The sequence below is a fragment of the Pezoporus flaviventris genome, unplaced genomic scaffold, assembly GCF_033815535.1.
Source record: "Pezoporus flaviventris isolate CSIRO_AGI_PZ_B2104156 unplaced genomic scaffold, CSIRO_AGI_Pfla_v1 ptg000021l, whole genome shotgun sequence".
NCBI classification, from domain to species: domain Eukaryota; kingdom Metazoa; phylum Chordata; class Aves; order Psittaciformes; family Psittacidae; genus Pezoporus; species Pezoporus flaviventris.
In genome coordinates, this window is record NW_026892569.1 from 13352683 (window position 1) to 13374148 (window position 21466).

The window sequence follows — 21466 nt, forward strand, 5'->3', positions numbered from 1 at the left end:
GCTAGTAGGCAGTCTTGTGTCCCAGCTACGTAGGCTGGCTGTAGATCTCTGTCAGAACACTGTCAGAAGATGATCCTGAGACAGCAATTAGAAGTGCAAGGAGTCACATTTAAATATATAACAAACTGAATGCTGTCATTTTTGTCTCTAATAAATACATCATAATTTAAACACATAAGGCCTTTTACCTCACATGCAAAAACACGAGAAGATGTTTTTTGCTGTTTTCCCCAGTTATGCTAGAAGAATTGTCTTATTGTTGGGCTGCCCCCCTTTATAAATCGATGCTTTTAAGCACAGGTGCTGAAGTGCACCATCTCATTTCAGATGCCAGTTCAATTTTTTGAGTATAACCAACTCCATTCTTTTCAAATAGCTCCTAAGAAACTACAGAAGTTTAATATTTCTTCTTTCTACTGTGCTTTGCTTTGTAAAGTCGAAACTGAATTACTATTTTAAGAGACAATGTGTTTTCCCAGTATCTTTCCACCACATTCTGGCTAACAATTATGGTTAACTCAATGGTTTTACCATTCCGTGACTATCTGTCTGAACACTCCTCAGAGTATCAATTTAAGCACTAAACAGATTTTTAATGTCAGAAGAACTCAGACAACTCCATCCACCAGGTAAATTTGTCATTTCTGAGGCTTAGTAGACTCAGCATCTTATCCAACACTGACAACCTGAAGAAGGTCTATCTGGAATGAATAAGAAGGCTCTGCTGGCCTACAAAGAACTTGTGGTAATGCACCATTATCCTCCCCCTTACCCTCTCATTTCTCATAGTTGGATTACTAACTTCCCTGCAGCTTCTGCATAGCTGTGCTTCAGGATCATGTTTCAGGATGTAATTAGCCTTACAAAAAATGAAGGGAAAACGCTTCAGTCATTTTATTTTCCATAAATAAGCTACAAGTTATAGGGAAATCATTCCTGTAAATGGACAAAAGAAAAATTTTCCATGCTAAAAACCTCACCAAAAAAGTTTGATTTAAAAAAGTTTAATCTTTGAAAAGATTATAGGCTATAAGGACAGATACAGACTAAGAAAATATGAACTGAAGAAAAAAGCTCTAATTTTAATAAATGCTGTCTGTGTTAATCTTTAGGCTTGCCAAAATGTATTATCTCTGTAAAATAATAAATCTAAACTAAACATGCTACCTGGAAACTAAATTTCTAAATACATAAACCATAATGGAATAAAATACACAGGTTTTGTGTCTTTTGAAAACTCTCCATTTTCCTGTTCTTTCTGTAACTGAAGGGGAATTTCCAGCTGTGCCCTGTCAGCCTACAGACCGAACATATTGTGCTGCTTTTCATTTTCCTTAAGTGAGCTTTTTAGTTTTCAAAGTAACAGTATTAGCTGATGCTCTGCACACAGAACAGAACAGCGCTTTGTCCCCAGGGAAAGAAGCTATTTCAGACTTAACTAAGGAATCAGCTAACATGTTTCAACAAACCCTACTGTTTCTCTGTTTATTTTAAAGATATCACTGTGATTTTGTTTCATTTGCAACTGGAGACTAAATGACACCAAGCAGAATCTGCTGTTAGGTTAGATTACAAGGTAAAATGTTTTAAATTTTAAATTACCGCTTAAAGCATGGTGTTGAATGGCTTAAACTATGTTAACTTTGCAAATATGTATGAAATAATATTGGCTATATTTAGCAATACTGAACAGAAATGCTTTTCTAGATAAAATACGCAATACCAGTTGAGCTGCTTTTTGTTTGGTATGAATGTTTGCCATGCACTTCAAGCTTTAACTAACTGAAAGTGCAATTAGTTTTGCCGGTATGGCTAAATGTAACTCATTTCTATGCAATAAATTGAAAGAAAAGTATGTGAAAAATCTTGGTAAATCACTTTAACCCCTTGTGTATCATGACAAATAACCCTGACATCTTAGAAACATGTTTGAATTTAGACTGCATAAAGATAGATTATTGAATAAATTCTGATACTCTGGTTTTCCTAAAGGGTCACTACTTGAAAAATTAACTATTTCCATTAACATAATAACAAAATGGCAGATACTGAAGATAAACATTTTGAAAGCTACAAACTACTGAACACATTACATGTAAAGGTAATACAGATGCTTTCACATTCCATGCATGATTTACACATTTATGGGTAAAATTAAAAAAGGTATAGTAATGAAGCCATGTTGAGGGTATCTGGCAGTACGAAGATATAATATTTAATTATACGAACTATCAATAATTTATTTTTATATGTAATTATTTGTTACAAAAGTTGTATATGTTGAATAGGTTGAATTTCCCCCAAATTAAAAGTTGGCTGGCACTATACTAAATATAACTTCCTAATAGATAAGCTGAGGACACCAGTCCTGGGCATTAAAGGCCCAGTGCATTTAAGGCCTTTTTCTTGTACAACTTTCATGATTTGGCCCTTAAAATGTGAGACAGCACTTATTAAACAAGGCAAGGAAAGAAACTTAAAAGCATAGATCAGAATTTTGCATACAAAGAACAGCATTTGGTTCAAAGCAGCACTATTAAGCTTTCAGTACTGAAGAGTTAACTTGGTGTGAAAATATAGCATATAAACTCACATATATGAATGGGATTAGTTTATGAAGAGATATTATTGGGGAGATGTCTGTTGTCTTTTCTTTTTTATTTGTAATTATAAAGTATTTTATGAAAGCAAGTTTCACTTTAAAAATAATTTGATTTACTGTAGTTTTACTCTATACTGAAGTTAACAGCAAAATCCTGAGACATTGTTTGTACAGTAAATATAATATATTGCATTTACTGTAAATTACATTATGTTATTCCTGACTTTTAAAAATACATAGAGAATAGAAAAGTATTTCAGTCATGCCATTATACATTACTATACATATTATATGTTATATCATGCCATGGTCACAGGAAGAAATGGTTAAATGTTAGAAAAGCCCCAATATAATGTAGCAGCGTTGTAACTGCATAGCTATGGTGTTATTATAAAGTATACTATAAAAATGTGACCATAATAAGATGTCACTAGCTCAACAGAATGAATACACATGTTCAAAACTTTTCTTTGTATATTCAGTTTTCCCTAAGGGCTCTCTCTGTGTTTAATTCAAACTTGCAGAACAGAAGTGTACTGTGTAATTTTATAGCCAGTTATTACCACGCAAGTAAGTTAGAAACCAAAAACATTAGGTCATTGGTCCTTCGAGCTGAGGTACTAAGAAATGAGTACTTTCTGAAAAAGGACATATACATCATGAATGCAGAGTAAAAGCTTTGGCATCTATCCGATATATTAACTGACAGTAATTTCTGTAAATAAATGTATGGGCAGTCTGAAGTCTATACAGCACTTTGGAATAACTGATTTCCGATGGGTAGAAAGCAGTAAACTAAAATATGGATTAATTTAAGAACCCTGCTACTACATGAGACGTCATGCGGATTTCTGAGCCACTTGCAGCTCAAATTGCCTTTATATGGAAATCAAACCACCAGCTTAGCTTAACAAAATTCTACAAATTAATATACTTGCTGTACTATTTTAAAATTAAAATAGTTGAGCACAAACCTTACAACATTAGAAAGAAATAAAACCATACTGTTTTAAGCTTATTACTGCCAACTCCCATTTTAAAACATGAGAATAAAAAAACAAACCAAAACAAAACCAAGAATTATGCTGTGGAAAGCATGAAGACGCAAACACATACCTTATGTTAAAGAAAATTTAGGCAGCTTGGGCCAAAAACTTGACCTACTACATAAATCAGAAAATATCAAGATGCACAAAGTTTTAAACACAATCTGGTTCAGGGAAAACCAGTTCAAGTTCCTCAATTAATTCTTTCCTGTACTTAGACAATGTAAGTAACTATATTAAGACTAACTCCAAAGTGAATGCCTACATATAAAATCAGACTGATGAACATTAAGAAAAAGCATTTTTTTAATCTCCTCAATACTTCCTTAGAGAAACACCATGGATATACCCTAAACCTTGTCTTGGACACAAAGCCTAAGTGCTCCAAGTCCCAAGCTCCTCACTAATTCTCAACATCACAAGAATACTAGTATCTTCACTGTCTCACTTAAAACAGGCCACAGGACAAGAGCATTTCCTTTTAGAAAAAATTCTGCCAACAGATCTATGACAAATCATTAAAAACTTCAGACATGCAAAACCTTATTTCCACTCAGCTATAGCCACTGCTGGATATGTTTTCTATGCATACTCCTGAATCTTGACTGCTCTGTTTTGGAATGCCACCTATTGGTGACAATCAACCTAATTTTTCTGTAGAACTATTAGGAAGATTCCATATAAACAGGAATTATGAATGTCTTAGAACGTAAATGCAGAACACAACCCATTATAGATCAATCTTTTTAGAATACCTATTCTTAATAAAGATTTCCACTAGGAAATCAAATGTGGGATGTCGCAGATTGTACTATTATAGTCAAACTTCCAAAAGGTCTCCTATACTGCAGAACCAAAAAAAAAAAAAAAAAAAAAAAAAAAAAAAGAAATCTATTAAAGAGGAGGACAGCTAGAAATGGAAGCAAAAGCAACATCTCATTTCATCTCTGGTGAAAAATACCTTGCACAGAAATGACATGCCAAAAGCATTTGGGGCAGCATATCAGAAATGCATTGTGCATTTTTCTGTTACTTTGCCATTCCCATGTTCAGAAGTTACAACAAACTGCTGGAAATACCAGCAATCAAAAAAGCAAAGAAACTCTTTACAGCTTTTAAGAACACCCTTGCTGGAAGCAGTAACAACTACTGAACTGCAAATCTAAACTACCTCTTGAAATGCAACCCCAAGTACAAAGCTGGCCTCTATCTGAATTTGGCTGTTGTCTACAAGGGCACTGAACTAAACACTCAACTAAACAAACACTCAACTAAAATTGCTTACCTGAACTCTCACAAGGGCAATTTCTTTCCAACAGGGAGCTTGGTTATATTGACCTACCATGTATTGGTCCACCTGCTTTTGAAAAGTGCACTATATTCTTCCCTGTGAGGGTGCTGAGGCGCTGGCACAGGGTGCCCAGAGAAGCTGTGGCTGCCCCATCCCTGGCAGTGTTCAAGGCCAGGTTGGACACAGGGGCTTGGAGCAACCTGACCTAGTGTGAGGTGTCCCTGCCAATTGCAGGGGGTTGGAACTGGATAAACTTTAAAATCCCTTCCAACTCAAACCATTTTGTGATTCTATGATATGACTGACATAATTATTAAAAGCTCTCCAATATCTAATTTTTTTCCTTTTTTTTTCCCCCCATTCCAGAATACTTTGAGACACACAAAAACATGCAGGCTACATCACTAGTCTATTATTTCCTGCTTGTGTCTCTGTGCATTGACTTTTCTCAAAATGAAACTAGTGCACTTCTCAGGAGGCAAAGGAGAAGAATGCGCCACAGAGGACTGCGAAGGAGCTCCTCCGCTGAGCACAAGGCCCCGAGACAGGCAAGGATGAAGTTTCCAGATCCGGTTGCTGTAGTGCCCAGCATACCTCTCATTAACATTGATGATGGTGTTATGGGAGTATTTGACTCTCTCATAGGTTTGGGTGGACATGAACCTAGTTACAGTGTCTTGCCAGGTAAGAATAAAGCCCCTCTACTACTTCAGAATAGGCAGGTTTTTCTCTTGATTTCAAATGAAACTTAACTCATGAAAGCTTTGTTCTAGCTCTACTTGCAACACATACTGAAAGGAAACTTACCTTTTTGCTAATCTAATTTTGTTGCCTTCTATAATAATGATGGGGTTAGCATATGAAGCTATTTAATTATCTGTGCCTAAGTCCTACAGGGAACCCTGCTTTGCCAGCTTACCATTCTGCAAGTTTTCGGCATTCTCATTTCATCTTAACTAATAAAAATGTTCTTGGAATATTCTCATAATTACAAATCTATAGCACATTTGAAGGCCATTTTGAAGAATTTCTTGCTCAATACATCTCCTAAGTCAGTTAACATGTCACTGAGGCTCTAACACCAGTAACACCAGTGTTACTTAAAATAGACTTAAGTTCTTTTTGTTTGTTTTGAGTTGTATATTTGAAAAGCAGCATTCAAACTACAGCTACATGCAATATTTCAGAAATAATTCTTTTTTGTAAATAAATTAATAATACATAGTAATAGTTGCAATATGAAACTTACATTACAAATCAAACCCTTTTGATGGAAAACTAAGCTAAGAGAGAAAAAGCCCACTCATTCAACACAAGATCACTCTTATGCTCCATCAAGAACCCAGGTTTATTTAAAAGAAGTTCAATAGCATGATTTATATAAAACTTGCCTTTCATGTGACCTACAGGTTTCTATATTGCTGCACTAATATGTATTTTATGGTGTTTGAAGGAGAGGTAGGGAAGAGTATTTGATGTCTGAAGGAACAAACAAACAAAAAGCATGATTTCATTGATCTTTATTGAAACCTGCCTTGGTAATTTTAACAGGCTTCTCTTCAGTAACCTCCAAGAATAGAAGACTAGAGACAGGCATTGAGGACTGAGAGCTGTTAAGCATCTCTTTGGTCCTTAGTGCAGTAAAGGAAGACCTAACTGTTGCTCTAGGATGCTTGTGATTCTATGTTCAACATCACAAATGGAAAATTATGACTCACAAACCAGAAAACTAAGATTCACAAGAGTCTAATAATCATCCATTCATTCTGAAGGTCAGAACTTCTGAATACTACTATCAGCATTTTTCAGTTTTGAAACCTGTCAACCAACTGAAAATTACTGAAATGCTGTAACACTTCATACCTTTTCAGGAAAAGAGGTTCAAAGGTTGAAGAAAAGACACTAGGGTTTTCTGAAGAACCTATACAGGATCATGTCTATAGCTAAGAAAGACATAGACACTTCCATTCCAGCACCAAGAGATCACATCACACAGAGTAAAGTCATCATATGCAATCTTACAAGGATTAAAAAAAAAAAAAAAAAAACCAACAAAAAAAACCAACCCAAAATAAAACAAAAAAACCCACCAAACCCTGATTATTACTGTTCTACATAAAATAATCTATTTTCATAAGCGTTAAGCCTTATAGTATGTCATATATGAAAGACATGACCACTAGGTTAATAGGTCTTAATTTAGATGGCAAAACATATTTGAGTCACGTTTTCTTAATAATTACTAATTGTTGTGAGTCCTTGCTTTCAGAAAGGCTGAACCATTTAAAGTAACATATTTTTAAGGAAGGGTTTTTAACCAGGGAAAACCAGCAAAACTCTACATAAATAACATTTCTAGTGCGTACTATAATATTACTCTTGTAATACATACTACTAATGTCAAACCTTTAATTTAAAAATATTTTTTAAATTAAGCAGAGGAAAATACCACATAAATAGCACACACTTCGTGTAAGATATTCCAGTCTCTCTGTCAGAGACCATCAGTCATGCTGAAATTATGCATGGTTCTTCCCTCCTCCCTGCCCCATTTGTTTTTTTCTATCTGGACTTGCATCCAAAAGCTGAGCTAAAACCGCTGAACTCATTTTATTTGGAACTTGATGTTGAATTTACACCATATTTCCAAAGGTTAAAAGTCCTGTGCTCATCTGCCAAGGACCTCAACCACAAGGTATTTTTCAGTCTAGCTTTTGAAGTTTAAAATATTTTCAAGTTAATGTCAGATTTGGAAAAAATGGAGCCTATTAAATAATAAAACACTATTATTAATCCTGCTTTACTACAGAAGAAAATGCAATCTAAACCTTAATTTTCATTCTCCTAGCTACTTATTTTGCTCTTAGTAGCCTAAAACACAATTTACAGATATCATATGCAGGATGAAAAGTAACAGTTAAATAGAGGTTTAACAGTAACAAGACCTATCTCCTTCCTCCGTATAAAAATCATGTGAACCACTTAAATTAAAACAAAGAGCTCATCACAACAGTGCGTAATTTGCAGCACTTTGTCCTTTGGTCTACAATCTGCCCACTAAGCATTGCAGAATACGATGCGCACCGCTGCACTATTTCTAATATCTCTTAATCCTCACTTCTCCCTGCTCATAATAGAACTGAAGTTATTCAGTGGATAAAAGCTTCAAGGAGCACCTCCATGCAGCCTCTACTCTGTCTCACAAGGGTTTTATTGCAATGCAATAGAAAGGTACATCTTTGCCTTTGAGCACACACATTTGTTGTGTTTCTTTAAATGAATCTCATGTACCCCCAAAACAAGCTGATTTGTTAAAAGATGTCTGCAGAGGCCAAGACCTGATAACCCATATTTTTATGATTATTCAGCCAAGATTTGCCCCAACTTCAGATACAGTCTAGCAGCTAAAACAAAATAAAGAATTTAAGGAAACACAGAAGAATTTCCATCTTGAGCCAGATATGTTCCCCTGGAACAGCTGACATTTTGTTGTTCAACATGAGAAACTGTAGTGCTCTTTTTGTGTTTCCTTTGGAGATTATTTAAAAGAAATATTGTGGTTTCCTGGCAAGCATATAAAAAACAGAAGTCAGGATCCAGCAAACAGCTGGATTACAGATACCTGGGTAGAATGACAAGGGACTTCCAGCCAACTAACATTTGGCCTGGCCTAACTCATCTCTCCCCCTTCAGTTAACATGGCTTGAGTTGATTAGAGCACAGCTTTATGCGGCTGAAATGATGCATACATATCCTGGGGCTTTGAAAAAATCAAAATGCAACTGTTAATAGGTAATTTCTCCCTCTTTCCATCCTCAGAGCAACAAATAAGGACTGCAGAGCAGCATCCAGCAGGATGATTTTTATAATTAATTTTTATTCTAGAAAACAGGCTTAGATCCAATGGTCTTTAAACAGAAGGGTAAAGGACCACCATTGCTAAGAAGCTGAGAGGAGGAATGCCTTGAAATACTGAAATATACCTGATTTTGAGTGAAATATTAACTCCAGAGACATTTCAAACCAAATATTTACAAGAATCTTGTCAGGATATTTAGAGACTATCCTGAATTCTGTTCTAAAAACTGAATAACCAAGCATGGAACAGGTTGGAGTGTGAGAAAGCAAACCCCGCAAACAATCCCTCCAAAGACAGCTTATTGCAAATGAAAGTCGCTTGCACATAAATTTAGTTTAGATGAGAGTTTCCCACTGTATTAAATCTTCATTGGAAGGAGGAAGTCAAACAAAATAGGAAAAGAGGACCTATTTTTATTTCTATTCAGGACAGTACGAAGTAACATAGTAATGGGATTTCAGCTTGAAACAAGCACTTCACCAATGCATTTATTAGAAAAAGAAAAAAGGAAAGGAGAATCTCATCAGATTCAGAGGTATGCTCAAAAATACGAAAGGATTTAAATGGGATGAAGAATTTCAACTTTGGCTTTCCTTCTCTCAAAAGACAAAAAAAAACAACCAAACAAAAAGAAGCAACAAAAACCACATCCAAAACACCCCCCCCCAACCCCCCCCCCAAAAAAAAAAACCAAACACAAAAACAAACCAAAAAGCATAATGCTAAAGTGCAACGTTTATCCTGGAGTCTGGATGAGAGCTGCCCAGGGAAACTTCTTCTTAGGTAGACTCCATCACTAGAAGGAAAGGAAGATTTGGAAGAGTTTCCTTCCAAAGTCTTTACACTCTCCAAACAACTTCCCTATTGAATATCTGAGTATAGCTTAAAGAATACATCTTGTCGATATTTCTTTCTGAAAATTTTGACTGGTACCATAGGAAATCTCAATTTTTCGTAGATTCATGTCCAGAAACTTTGGAGATGAAGTATTTACTAGCACAAGTTGTTCAGCCTTGCTGCTTTCTGAGCAAAGAGGGTTATTTCAGATAAAGCAAGTTACAGGGAAGAGGTTTGCGACCTTACAAGTCATTACAGGATGGACTTTATTTCCATTAAGCCTATGAACGGTCACTACAAAAATGAATATTGTTACCTTCCTGGTTTCACAGAGCCCTAACAAAACTTTCTCATTTAATGTGCAGTATATTAGAAAAAACATCTACTGCACAAGAAAGAAAGAGAAGCGGGTCTGGACAAAAACATTCTGAAGATCTGCATGACATATTTTAACTCTCTTTTGATGAAGCAAACTTTTTCTTCTTTCTCAGCTGTATCTCTGCGCATCTTTCATTGAGATCCATTTCTAAGGATGGAGAGGAAAGAAGAACTATCATACAAAACACACTCAGAAACTCACCATCTAGGCTTAATCTTTTCATTTCAGGAGTATCTCTCAAGTTTAATAATTCAAGAGTTTTTCCAGAAGACAAAGCTTGTAAGGGTCCTCATCAGCTGGCTAGGAAGAGGGAGCAGAGGATTAGAGAGACAGAGAACCTGCACACAGTTTTCACTGTGGAGCTGTAGCAGGTAATATACATGTTATTTGTGTGCCTCTCCCTTTGCCTCCATAGCTTGAGCAGCCAAGAACCAAGTAGGGATTGGAGACTACTACAAAGCACAAGAAAATGCAGTTATGAAAAAGAAGGAATAAGGATAAGATCGTTAGAATAGGGTGTATTTTACATATTTTGAAAATAAGAACAAAATAGTAGTGCTTCTTTCCAATGTTTTAAATGATCACTGTTGGTTTCATTTCAGTTTAAGCTATTTAACTCCAATTTTCTATTTTCTTTTCTTAGGAAAGACAGGGCACTGCACAGCTAACGGAATGATTATGTATGATAAAGCCGTCTGGTCTCCCAAGCCCTGCATTACCTGCCTCTGTTCAAAAGGAGAAGTGATATGTGATACCACCATGTGCCCTCCTTTGAGATGTCCCAAAACAATTATACCTGCAGGAGAATGCTGCCCAGTTTGTTCTGATACTGGTATAGTACACCATAATATTTTTACTATTTTAAAACTATCTCATGCAAAACCTAGCACAAACGTTACATTTAATGATAACAAGGATTACAAAGTACGTATTACCCTTTTATAGGGAAAATAAGTCCCGAATTACATAGTAAGAGCAGGTCTTTGTAATTTCTACTCAAGCTGAATTTAGCTTCTTACAGTAACACTGCATGTTAGATGAGCTTGATGTAATATTTAAAGAAATGAAGACGTTAAGTATGCAACAGTAGAAATAACCACATTTCTATTTTTTTATTTGCCCCTTTCTGCTTCTTCCCTCCTACCTTTACAAATTTTTGTAAATGTACAAAGAAAAAACATCTGGTTACATTTTACATTGCGCTTCCATTTACAATGGATCAATCAATAGCTACTAGCCACTTTTAATGTATTAGACATGCATAATAAACATCATACAGTTTACAGACTTGTATGCTCTTGTTAGGAGCATAAAAACCATGCAGTTATTTGATATAAATCATGAGAAGGAAGTCAACTCTCAAGAGGAACAACAGAACTGCAATTCTACTTATTGGTAAAAATTTAAACAAAATCATTATCTTTAAAAAGGAAATGAGGAAATGAAAGTGAAATGTGATTTCCCTCCCCCTCTCCCAGCACCCTAAGCCTGCAAAGTACTGAACTTAATTACCTCTCACCATGAAAATATTATTTAGCCTTAAGTGCATGTGTGCACATGTGACACAAAGAAATACACTGAGTAGAGACACAGAAATTAAATCTAGAACTAGAAATCGTGTTGACTGAAACAAATTCCTTTTATGTGTTCCCTTTTGTTTCTGGAGTTGCAATGAATCACGCCTATCTACAAACTGTTCTGTATGGTCAGCTCAAACATTTCTGAGTCAAAGTAGCAATATAAGACAGTGGTTTTATTCTTTCAAGTAATATTCTAAGGGGAATACTATTCTTCTATAGCTACCATATGTTTACTGAAACTTTAGTTTCATATCCTCTTATCAGACAACTATTTTTTTTTCCGCCCCTCATGGCCTCTGGTTAGCCTCCTCTTTGGATTCAAGTATTATTTCACTGGATGACATAAGTGAGTTTTCTGGCGATTCTCCAGAACCCAATGACCTTGACAACACCAGTGTATCATCATCAGCACATACTCAAACTGAAAAAGATGAACTGCTGAGAACAGAAGTGATAGAGGTTGAAGAGAAAGAGGGTCATAAAAAGGATGGAAAGAAAAGAAGACGGAAAGGCAAAAAAAATCGTCAGAAGTATAGAGCCTATCACAGAGAAAAGAAGCCTATCAGAGGAAAGGGAGATGCAAAAGAAGACATACAAGATGAAAGTGATGAAGATGATGGTACTTTCAGAATGCCATCTCATTTCCCAATTCCGGTTCCACCCATAGAAGCTCCTCCTTTGCCATCTGGATGTTCAACCTCAGACACCACAGTAAGCTGTATTAATGCCAAACTTAAACAAATACCACCGATCTCAGATCCAGATCTAACAAGTCTAGACCTTACAGGTAGATAAAAGCTTTACTTTGCATGATTTTTCTATGAATTAACATTATCCATTCTCAAATGCAGTCAACAGCAGTATTAGTACTTTGTTGCTCCTTATCATAGACATGTATTAGAGTGAATTCTAATTTCTAAGCCTCTAAAGCAATAAAAGTTAGATTTGCTTACTAGAGTTTAAATCCTCATATGAACACACAATTATTGTATACGATACAACTACTTTTGTAATATATTTTTGATGTACAGTATGACACAACTCAGATGCACGCTGTAATTCATAAATCAAACTATTTTCTTGAATTCTATCCTAGGAAATAGTATCACTACTATCTCAGATGAAGCATTCAACGGGATACCTAATTTGGAATGGATTGATCTCAGTAAAAACAATATTACCTCTCCCGGCATAGGTCCACGAGCATTCAAAGTAAGAAAGCCTAACTTTTCTACTGTCCTATGACTAATTATCGCTTAAAGGGAAGTTTTTTCCTGCTTTTCAGTCTATGGATCCAAAACAGTTTCCCCTGGTATGAGTAACCATCATATAACTACAGTACAGTTAAGCCTGGCTTTTTCAAGAAATCTTTTGTCGCATAAAGAATAGCTAAACATTTTTGAATGACATTCATCAAGTATTATATGTTAAACAATGAGAGTGAGACATTTTTCTGACATTTTATCAGCTGCAGTTGAGAGATTTCAGAATTGAAAGGCTCACATTCCATTAACACTACCTGGGACACATAGATTTACCAGTGTTGAGCCTGAGTATCATCTTTCTCATTACATTAGCTCTGTAAAGCTTATTATGCTCTTGGATTCCCCAAAAGATTTGCCTGTGGTAGGTCTTGCTATAAAAATCCACTGAACAGTAGTTCATGTAATCAGCTACATGCTTATTGCTCACTATCTTTAATGAGAAACTTCCAAGCACTGCTGCTTACTAGAACAGCTTTCTTGTAAAATAGTCCAAGAATCTTTCTACATTCAGTGTTTTTCCTGCACTGGGAATGTACATGGTAACAGGCTGTTCCAAGTGCATCTACATATTCCTTATTTGAAGACAGAACAGTCTCATAGTAATTTCTCGTGCAAGCAAGTATGTACAGGTAGTAGTGCGGCAGTTAAGGCACCGAGGCCTTGCTTTTTTCAGGCAAGATGAACCAAAAAGCATACAAATAACAAATGGAATTACCACAGTGTGTTTTATCTGTTTCCTGCCATATGCAATCAGTCTTGTAGGAGACTGCATGCCACCTCCCTCCACATAAAATGAACAGCTTTGGCCGATTTCAAGGGATTTCAGCTCCTACAACTCCACAAAGTGGACGGAAAAGACAGACCAGGAAGGTGTCCCAGTTGTGAAATAAATTTTAGTGAGGCTTACATCACAGCAGGCAGTTAAGGCAAAACTGGAAGAAAGCAGGCTCCAGCAGATCCACTGCTAAAACAACTCCACCTTCTTGAGAAATGCTCACTACTGCACAATTACTGATGTGCATTTATTTAAGCTACAATAATTCATGCCAGTACTTTAACTTGGCTGAAGTAATAAAAATCTTACGCCACTGAAAAAGTTGCTGTTATGCCTAAATAAATTTTCTGACCTACAGAAAACCATCAATTTACTCATGAATGAAGAGTACAAACACATTACCTACAAATGCATGGACTTCGAACTCCTAAATACTGCAGTGGCACAGTGAGATAATACCTACATGACTGAAAGATGGTAGCAGTACAAACAGGAATAGATAGCTGCAGGATGGCCATGTGGAAAGTTGATGCTCTTTCAGTCATGTTACATTAACTGGCCCCTTTTGTTAATATTGAGCATAAAACCCTCAATTAAGTAGACTGAAGAAAAAACATTTTTATTCAAAACACTGGATATTAGTGCACTGCTGCTGCAAATCTTCGAAAGCATGTGTTTAAGAAAATATGAACTATGATTACATTGTATGTTTAACCATACACTTTGCACCTTGATAATCTAAGAAATCTTCTTCTTCCCTATGATTAAGACCCTGAAAAAGCTAAAACGTTTGTATTTGGATGGAAATATGCTGGTACATATTCCATCTGAATTGCCATCAACTTTGGAGGAAATAAAAATAAATGACAACCACCTTCATGCCATTGATGAGGACGGTTTAAAAGGTATTTAGAAATTTAATATAAATCATATGAAATATATTAAAATAAATTTGAAAAGCGGAAGATTCAACCAAATGAATGTTTTTTTATAACCAGAAAAATAATTGCTAGCTTTTAAGTGCCATGTTTTCCAAAAGCAACAAAAGCTGAAGGATTTGGATGACTAAGTTTTTTTAAAATTACATTTTCCCTTCTTATGCAACTGCTGCTCTCCCAAGGAAGCTTCTGTTTAAGGTTACTAAGTAGAGATGGATATGTTGCACATACCTACAGTCTTACAGCTGCTTTCTTTTCCATTCTAAGTGGTCAGGAAGCTATAAAGCTCTAGTCATTGTGTAAAGTTCTACAAACTAATAACCAGTATAATCCCATAATTATGAGATAATAAAGGAAAACCCTTTCACTATATTTCTTCATTGGTGTGAACTGATCTGAGTAATGTTTAAGACTGTTAAATTTAAAACATGTATTTTAACAAGGTATGAGATGGTAGTAACTATCAGATATCTGACCTTTTTCTACCTAGGTTTAAAGAACTTGATCACCCTGGAATTGGAAGGAAATAAACTTAGTGAAGCAAACGTCAGTCCTTTGGCCTTTTCTCCTTTGAAAAGTCTCTCTTACTTGCGACTAGGAAGAAATGAATTCAGAATTATTCCACAAGGTCTTCCCACGACTCTTGAGGTAAGAACAAAACCAGCCAACCAAAAAAACCAAACCAACCAAACAAAACCCAACCATCAAAACAAGAAAACTTCATTATTCCATCTTCATCTTTCCTCTCTCCCTTACTTACCCCACCTTAAAATCATCAGGTAGAGATAAATTTAATTTTTATAAATTTTTTTCTAGATACAGTTACAATTTTATTCCTAAATAATTACTCTTAGAAAATTACTTATATACCAACTCCATCCCAATAGGTATCTTTAAAGTTTGAATTTCTCTAGTACTGTGTCACAAAACTGTGTAGCCTGCAACTTTGTCTGTTCCATTACACATCCTTCACTTAACACTCCTAATACAGATCACATCTCAGTGCAAAACCATTATGAACTTTGAGTCGCCACACAAAGTTCACAAGACAGCAACAAGAATAGTGAAAGATATAGAAAACCTGTTTTATAAGGAAAGACTAAAGGAATCAAGATTGTCTAGTCTGAAAGAAAGATGCCTGAATCTAACCATTCTCTGCCTTTTTTGGCTGGCCTAAGTCTCAATTTCCCTTGTTTTCCAAGCCTTTGCTGAATTTCACCTCATTTGGGGTAGGGGCTGGTGTTTGAACAGGAGGTTTATTTTTCTTCCTGGACAGATTCCTTATTCCTTGATTTTAATAAAAAAAATTCTTCTTTTATTCATTTGCCATCCCATTCGTCTGCCCAGAATTTGAATGTGATTTGTTGCAGTGGTTTGTGGTTTTTTTAGGGAAGTTATCTGGAAGGTATTTTCTTCCTCCCTTTAAATCTCTCTTCAGTTTCATTCTCAGCTTACCTCAGTCTTTACTTCAAAAGATAAATCTTGCTACCTATTAATTTCACTATCTGTCTTGATTCTATCTTTCCCTTTCCTCTTTCTCATTTCAGCATCCTTGTATTTATTTCCTTTTATCCTTCGGATCTTTCATAAACTGAAATGCGAGGAGGGGAAAAAACCCAACAGCATCTTTTCTATAACTTCAGCTTCTTTTGCAACTACTGCCTGCAACTTTACTTCAGCCTAATGCTCTCCACTACCTATTCACTCACACATAACAGTTGTTTTTTGCTCCCTTCATCGCTCCTTGATGAAACAGTGAACACCTGGCAAGTTTTTGTGCATGTCATAGGCTTTGGGAACATTTAATTTTAAACCAACACTCAATAAATTCACAATGGTTTTCAGGCTATGAAGTTGCTTTCCTCTTTTCCCAAAGTCTTCATCTACAGACCCTAAATTCTATTTCAAGTCCTACATATATTCTAGCCAGTTTTATTTCACTTCATATTTATCCTACATTACAAAGGATTATCAGGAATTTAATCTCTGCATACCACAGAGATTAAAAACAATATTTTTAATAATACATAGATTGTACTTTCATACATTGCAGACTCACAACATTAAGTTCTGTAAAACATTAACATTCATATTTCTACAGATTTGAAAGTTTCAAAGCTCACAAGTGCCTAGCAAAAATATGAAGAAAGCAAGACTCTTTACATTTTTCTCACTAATAACTTTCCAAGACAAAAAATATTAACATCTTGTCACTCTCACCACTCACATTATATACTCTTACACTACACAACCTCAGGCAAGACAAAAGATGCAGCTCTTTTTCTATTTGCTCTTTCAAAGCAAGTGAGAAAACAAAACAATTGCTTTGAAAAATAGCGTTCCTGAAAGTCACACTTCAGCTACAAACTGATTCAGAAATTCTCAGATGTATCTGGCAGTATGGAGGACATGTAAAAGATGCATCCTGAATTTGCAATGGCAAGAACAGCTTATTTTGCTTTCATAAATTTTCTTTCCAAATGCACTTACAGGAGCTATACCTTGAAAATAATCAAATTGAAGAAGTGTCAGAAATTTGCTTTAACCATACAAGAAACATAAATGTCATTGTGCTAAAGCACAACAAATTAGAAGAGCACAGAATAGCACCTTTGGCTTGGATAAACCAAGAGTAAGTACAAATCATTTACACTATCATTTTCTTTTTCCTCTGTTATTAGTAAGTCAGATAACAAAATAAATACTTCCACTTCATTACTTTTAATTTGAAATTGTAATTATCTTTTTATTTGCTTGTTTTCCTTAGCTAATTTGCTTTAATTTCCTTTTCTTAAATTGTATAATCTAGGAGGTATTCAGTTGGTTTTCAAACAAAAACACTTTATGCCTCAAATCTGTACCATAGTAACATAAGAGTATAAATATTTTTCTGACTATCCAATCAAAAAATTGATATAAATTATCAATAACATTCCATATAATATCACAATAACTTGGCATTAATATATAATTATCTCACAGATAACTTTAAAATAGTTTAATTTTTCCTAGCCTTATTTCCCATTAGATTGAAAATCAAAGTAAGTAAGATGAAAGGAAGACTGTGCAGCCACACTCTGTAAGAGTAGAATGTAAGCAGAGCAAACAAGAGTGAAAGCAGCAAAAAGTGGTACTGCTTTTGGTTCTTCTGATAAATTCTTTGCCAAGCTATCTAGGGTATCTTTCCATAACCTGCTGTAGTCCTATCAATTGATTTCTGGATTTCTAAAATGCTTAATCTGCAAACAACTACACTGCTCCTAACAGCTTCTCTCATCTCTGGAAGTGAAGCATACTGGAAGGATTCTAAAGGAGCCATTCACAAAACAATTTCAAATGGGCTTTAGAAAAAGTTTAAAATCCATGTCATAACCACTAAGTTCCCCTCTTATTCTGCACTTTTCCAGGGCCACTCCTTATTGTAATTAATCAATGCTTATAAACCACAAATTAGCCCCTTGAGGTTTGTTTCTCTGTTCAGCCTTCTCTCCATACTCATTACTGTAGATTTATTCCCATCAACAGAATCATTGTGCTTCATTGATAATTAATGACTTCAATTCTTTTTTATTCCCAGAGTAATTGTACTCCACCATGTTCCAGAACATGCATTCTGTCCCATTCACAGAAACAAATTTCCTTTTGAAATTTAGTTTCCTGGTATCATGTCAAGCAAATTTTGTAATGTAGCATTAATGATGCAGTATGCTATAATGTTTTAATCCTCTTTCTTCCCCCCCCCCCCCCCCCCAATGCAGGAACTTGGAATCAATTGATCTCTCTTATAACAAGTTATATCATGTTCCCTCCTATCTGCCAAAATCTTTACTACATCTGATACTTGTAGGAAATCAGATTGAAAGAATTCCAGGATATGTCTTTGGTCACATGAAGCCAGGGCTGGAGTATCTCTACCTGTCCTTTAACAAACTTACTGATTATGGAATAGATCCAGTATCATTTTTTGGAGCATACCACACTCTAAGAGAGTTGTTTTTGGATCACAACGAATTGAAATCTGTACCATTTGGAATTGATGAAATGAGAAAACTACGTTTTCTAAGACTGAACAATAATAAAATAAGGTAATTTTCGCACTCTTCGTTACATTTTAACTAAACCCTTTTTTAAAGTAAACCTTTTTTGTTATTTTAAGTAAAGTTTTGTTAAAAAAATTTGAAGGAGGTGCTAAACCCTGAGTTTTCTACAGCAGTATTTCTGCATACGATAAAAGTGAGATTTCAGCCTAATAGCACTTGAAAACACTTACACATAGTGAGCACCAGTTATCTCCGGACATTAATCTGTACTACTGCCTGGGCACATGTCTGAACAGGCAGCTAGAATCTGATAGGCACAGCAAAGCACCAGCGTTTTCTGCTTTTGGGCCACAGTCCAAGCTGGTTGCAAAGGCATTGAAGGAGGCACCAGCTGCTGCTGAACACTGGAAGTTGCCTTTCTGCAGGTTTTGGCCAGCACAGCTATACAGTTCATGGTGGTCTCTAGTTCCTCCATGCAGTTTACAAAGCAAAGGAGTGATAAACAGCGTATCTTATGTGCGTTGTACAGAAAGTTTTCGTTCAGCAACACGTAGCAGTACTTTCCTATGTGAACCTAAGTATAAATAAGTATAAACAAGTATAAATGAGAATACAATGTAAGGAGAGAATTTTAAAAAGAATGATTTGTTGATGTCCTCAATAATTACATTATTGAGAAATTCTGATGCACTGATTAAGTTAACATTTTCAAGCCTCCAAATACACAGCATCTTCTACATAAATTATGGAGTTATGAGCTATCTTGAATAATGAAAATATAATTCCTCCTACAATATCACAGGACAGTCCCTCCAGAACGCATCTGCAAGGCTCATCTTGGTGATGATGATGTTCATGACAACAGTGAAGAGGAGGAGACTGAAGATTCACATTTGGAACACGTTCATCTTGAAAACAACTACATCAATACAAGACAGCTATCACCACATGCATTTTCATGCATAAGATCCTACTGCAGTGTGGTTCTTAAACCACAGAAGAGCAAATAAACACCCAAATTTTGCATTGTAACCTGTATCTCTAGGAACTCTATTCTCTGCTACTATCAGGTCTGCTTACTTCTGGATTTAAACCCTTCTTACTACTTAAATAAGATACAGCATATTATATACTGAAGCAAAGTAGTAATGTATTTCTTAATGTTTCATTATAAAAACATTACATGTAAAAATAGAAGCTCAAGTTTATGTCATAAATTTTTATTTCTATTGATAGAAATTCTACTTAAACACAACAGGTCAAACCATGCCCCAGATACACCCTCTGCAAGATCAGATTTCAGAAAAGAAGGATGTAACTAAACCCTCCACTTGGTCCTGTCTTACTTGCTGAACAGAGTTCAAAACATTTTAAATGGTACCACCAGCTTTAAAAATTATACAAATAAAAGTCCTTGAGCTAGGAACATTCCAGCAATGCAAGAATCAAATTGCTTAAAACATACATGGTACTGGATTTTGTACCAAACGTTCAGAGCAGTAGGTCCCATTCATTTGTACAAGGTTGCACCCTTAGGGGATTAATTAGACTTTCTCAAAACTTTAAAATATTAATTTAGTACTTATTTGAAAGCATCTAGATAGTTAACGATCACCCCTTCATCGACAATGTTGATAAAGCAGTTTCAGTAATGCATTTGATATGAATGTCTGCTTGTGAATACAATAGTGCTTGCAAACAGATCCCTGCTTCCCAGGAAAGGAGTTTAGTCTCCCGAAGACATTATTTTACGTCTGAGTTCAAAGAAAAGAAGCATTTTTAATATTCCATTCCAGATTTTAACGCTATAGTCTATAAAGTGGCCAAAACGTTGATAAGAAGTAGTCAGTATTTTTAAAGAACAATTTCTACAGTCTGTTCTTTTAAGAGTGAGCTGGTCGTAGGAAATGATGACAGGTGACTGGCAGGCCATGCAGTTACTTTCACCTTTCTCCTGGGCTATTCTGTGAGTCATTATACAAAAATATTCTGTTTTCTTCAATACTACAGGTAGGCTGTTGTCGTGGTTTAAACCCAGTCAGGCAACTTGTTCACTCACTCCACCCCCCCCCCCCCCCTTTCCCTCCCCCTAAAATCAGTGATTTCTTCTTCAGCATGGATGAGAACAAAGAACAAAATGGCTTAATACAGGGACTTTTTAAAGGCATATAAAAGCTGTAAGCAACTGCATACCATAAAACCATCCAAGGATGCACGTTACTACTGAACTGTAATTTTACTGCCCTTGCTCTGGAAGTGCAGGTTTCACTACACATTTCCCACACATCCCAATCTACTGCCAACAGACAGGTCATAGAATCAGCATCAGCATCCTGTTCACATAGCATTTAACAGCCAGGGATTTCCAACCTTTTTTTTTTTTTTAGCATGCTGTAGACAGCATCTATGAACATTCTCAAGCTATACAATCACAGTAGAAGCAAAATTACATTGTTCTATCTTAAGTTCTACCTTATCAAGTAAACTCTTGCCTGCAAGACACAATGGTATTTCATCTCCAGTGAGTCAAAATATAATGCATTCCTTGTAAGAAACAATCCTAAGATACGCGGATTTCTGTAAAAAGTTTCCTTTGGGCATTTTGTTTGGGAAAGTACAGTCAGGTGTCATACTTCAGTGATTTGCTAAGGTCAGTAAAGAATGGTGAAATCCACAGGCTGAGTTTTTACATACTCTGTTGACATGGTTTGATTTCATTGCCTGTGCACTTTCAACATATGATTCCTTCCTTCCGTTTCACTTTGGCTAATGTTCTGGCTAACATTCCTTTGTCTTTGTAAAACACCATTAAGCTCCCAAGCTACTGTTTTGAGAGACTAAAAAGCTTAAATTA

General features: G+C 35.6%; 2 protein-coding genes across 5 annotated transcripts in view; one reads left to right on the top strand and one right to left on the bottom strand.

Annotated features, from left to right (window-relative positions):
* CENPP (centromere protein P) overlaps positions 1–21466 on the bottom strand; it is a 141829-nt gene that overhangs the window by 32827 nt on the left and 87536 nt on the right. The window contains exon 6 of one of the 4 annotated variants that reach the window (XM_061456204.1): positions 683–859. The exons of the other annotated variants lie outside the window; for them this stretch is intronic. Within the exon in view, the coding sequence (XP_061312188.1) occupies positions 698–859 (162 nt within the window). The 3' untranslated portion in view covers positions 683–697. Of the gene's footprint in view, positions 1–682; positions 860–21466 lie in introns of those variants that run through there. 4 annotated transcript variants of the gene reach the window in all.
* Positions 1365–21088, top strand: ECM2 (extracellular matrix protein 2). The gene is made up of 12 exons (XM_061456194.1): positions 1365–1576; positions 5306–5623; positions 10658–10846; positions 11899–12381; positions 12691–12806; positions 14404–14539; positions 15063–15220; positions 17065–17204; positions 18331–18657; positions 19415–20509; positions 20541–20635; positions 20712–21088. Exons 2-10 carry the CDS (start codon positions 5329–5331, stop codon positions 19620–19622), a joined length of 2052 nt encoding a protein of 683 aa, XP_061312178.1. The 5' UTR covers positions 1365–1576; positions 5306–5328; the 3' UTR covers positions 19623–20509; positions 20541–20635; positions 20712–21088.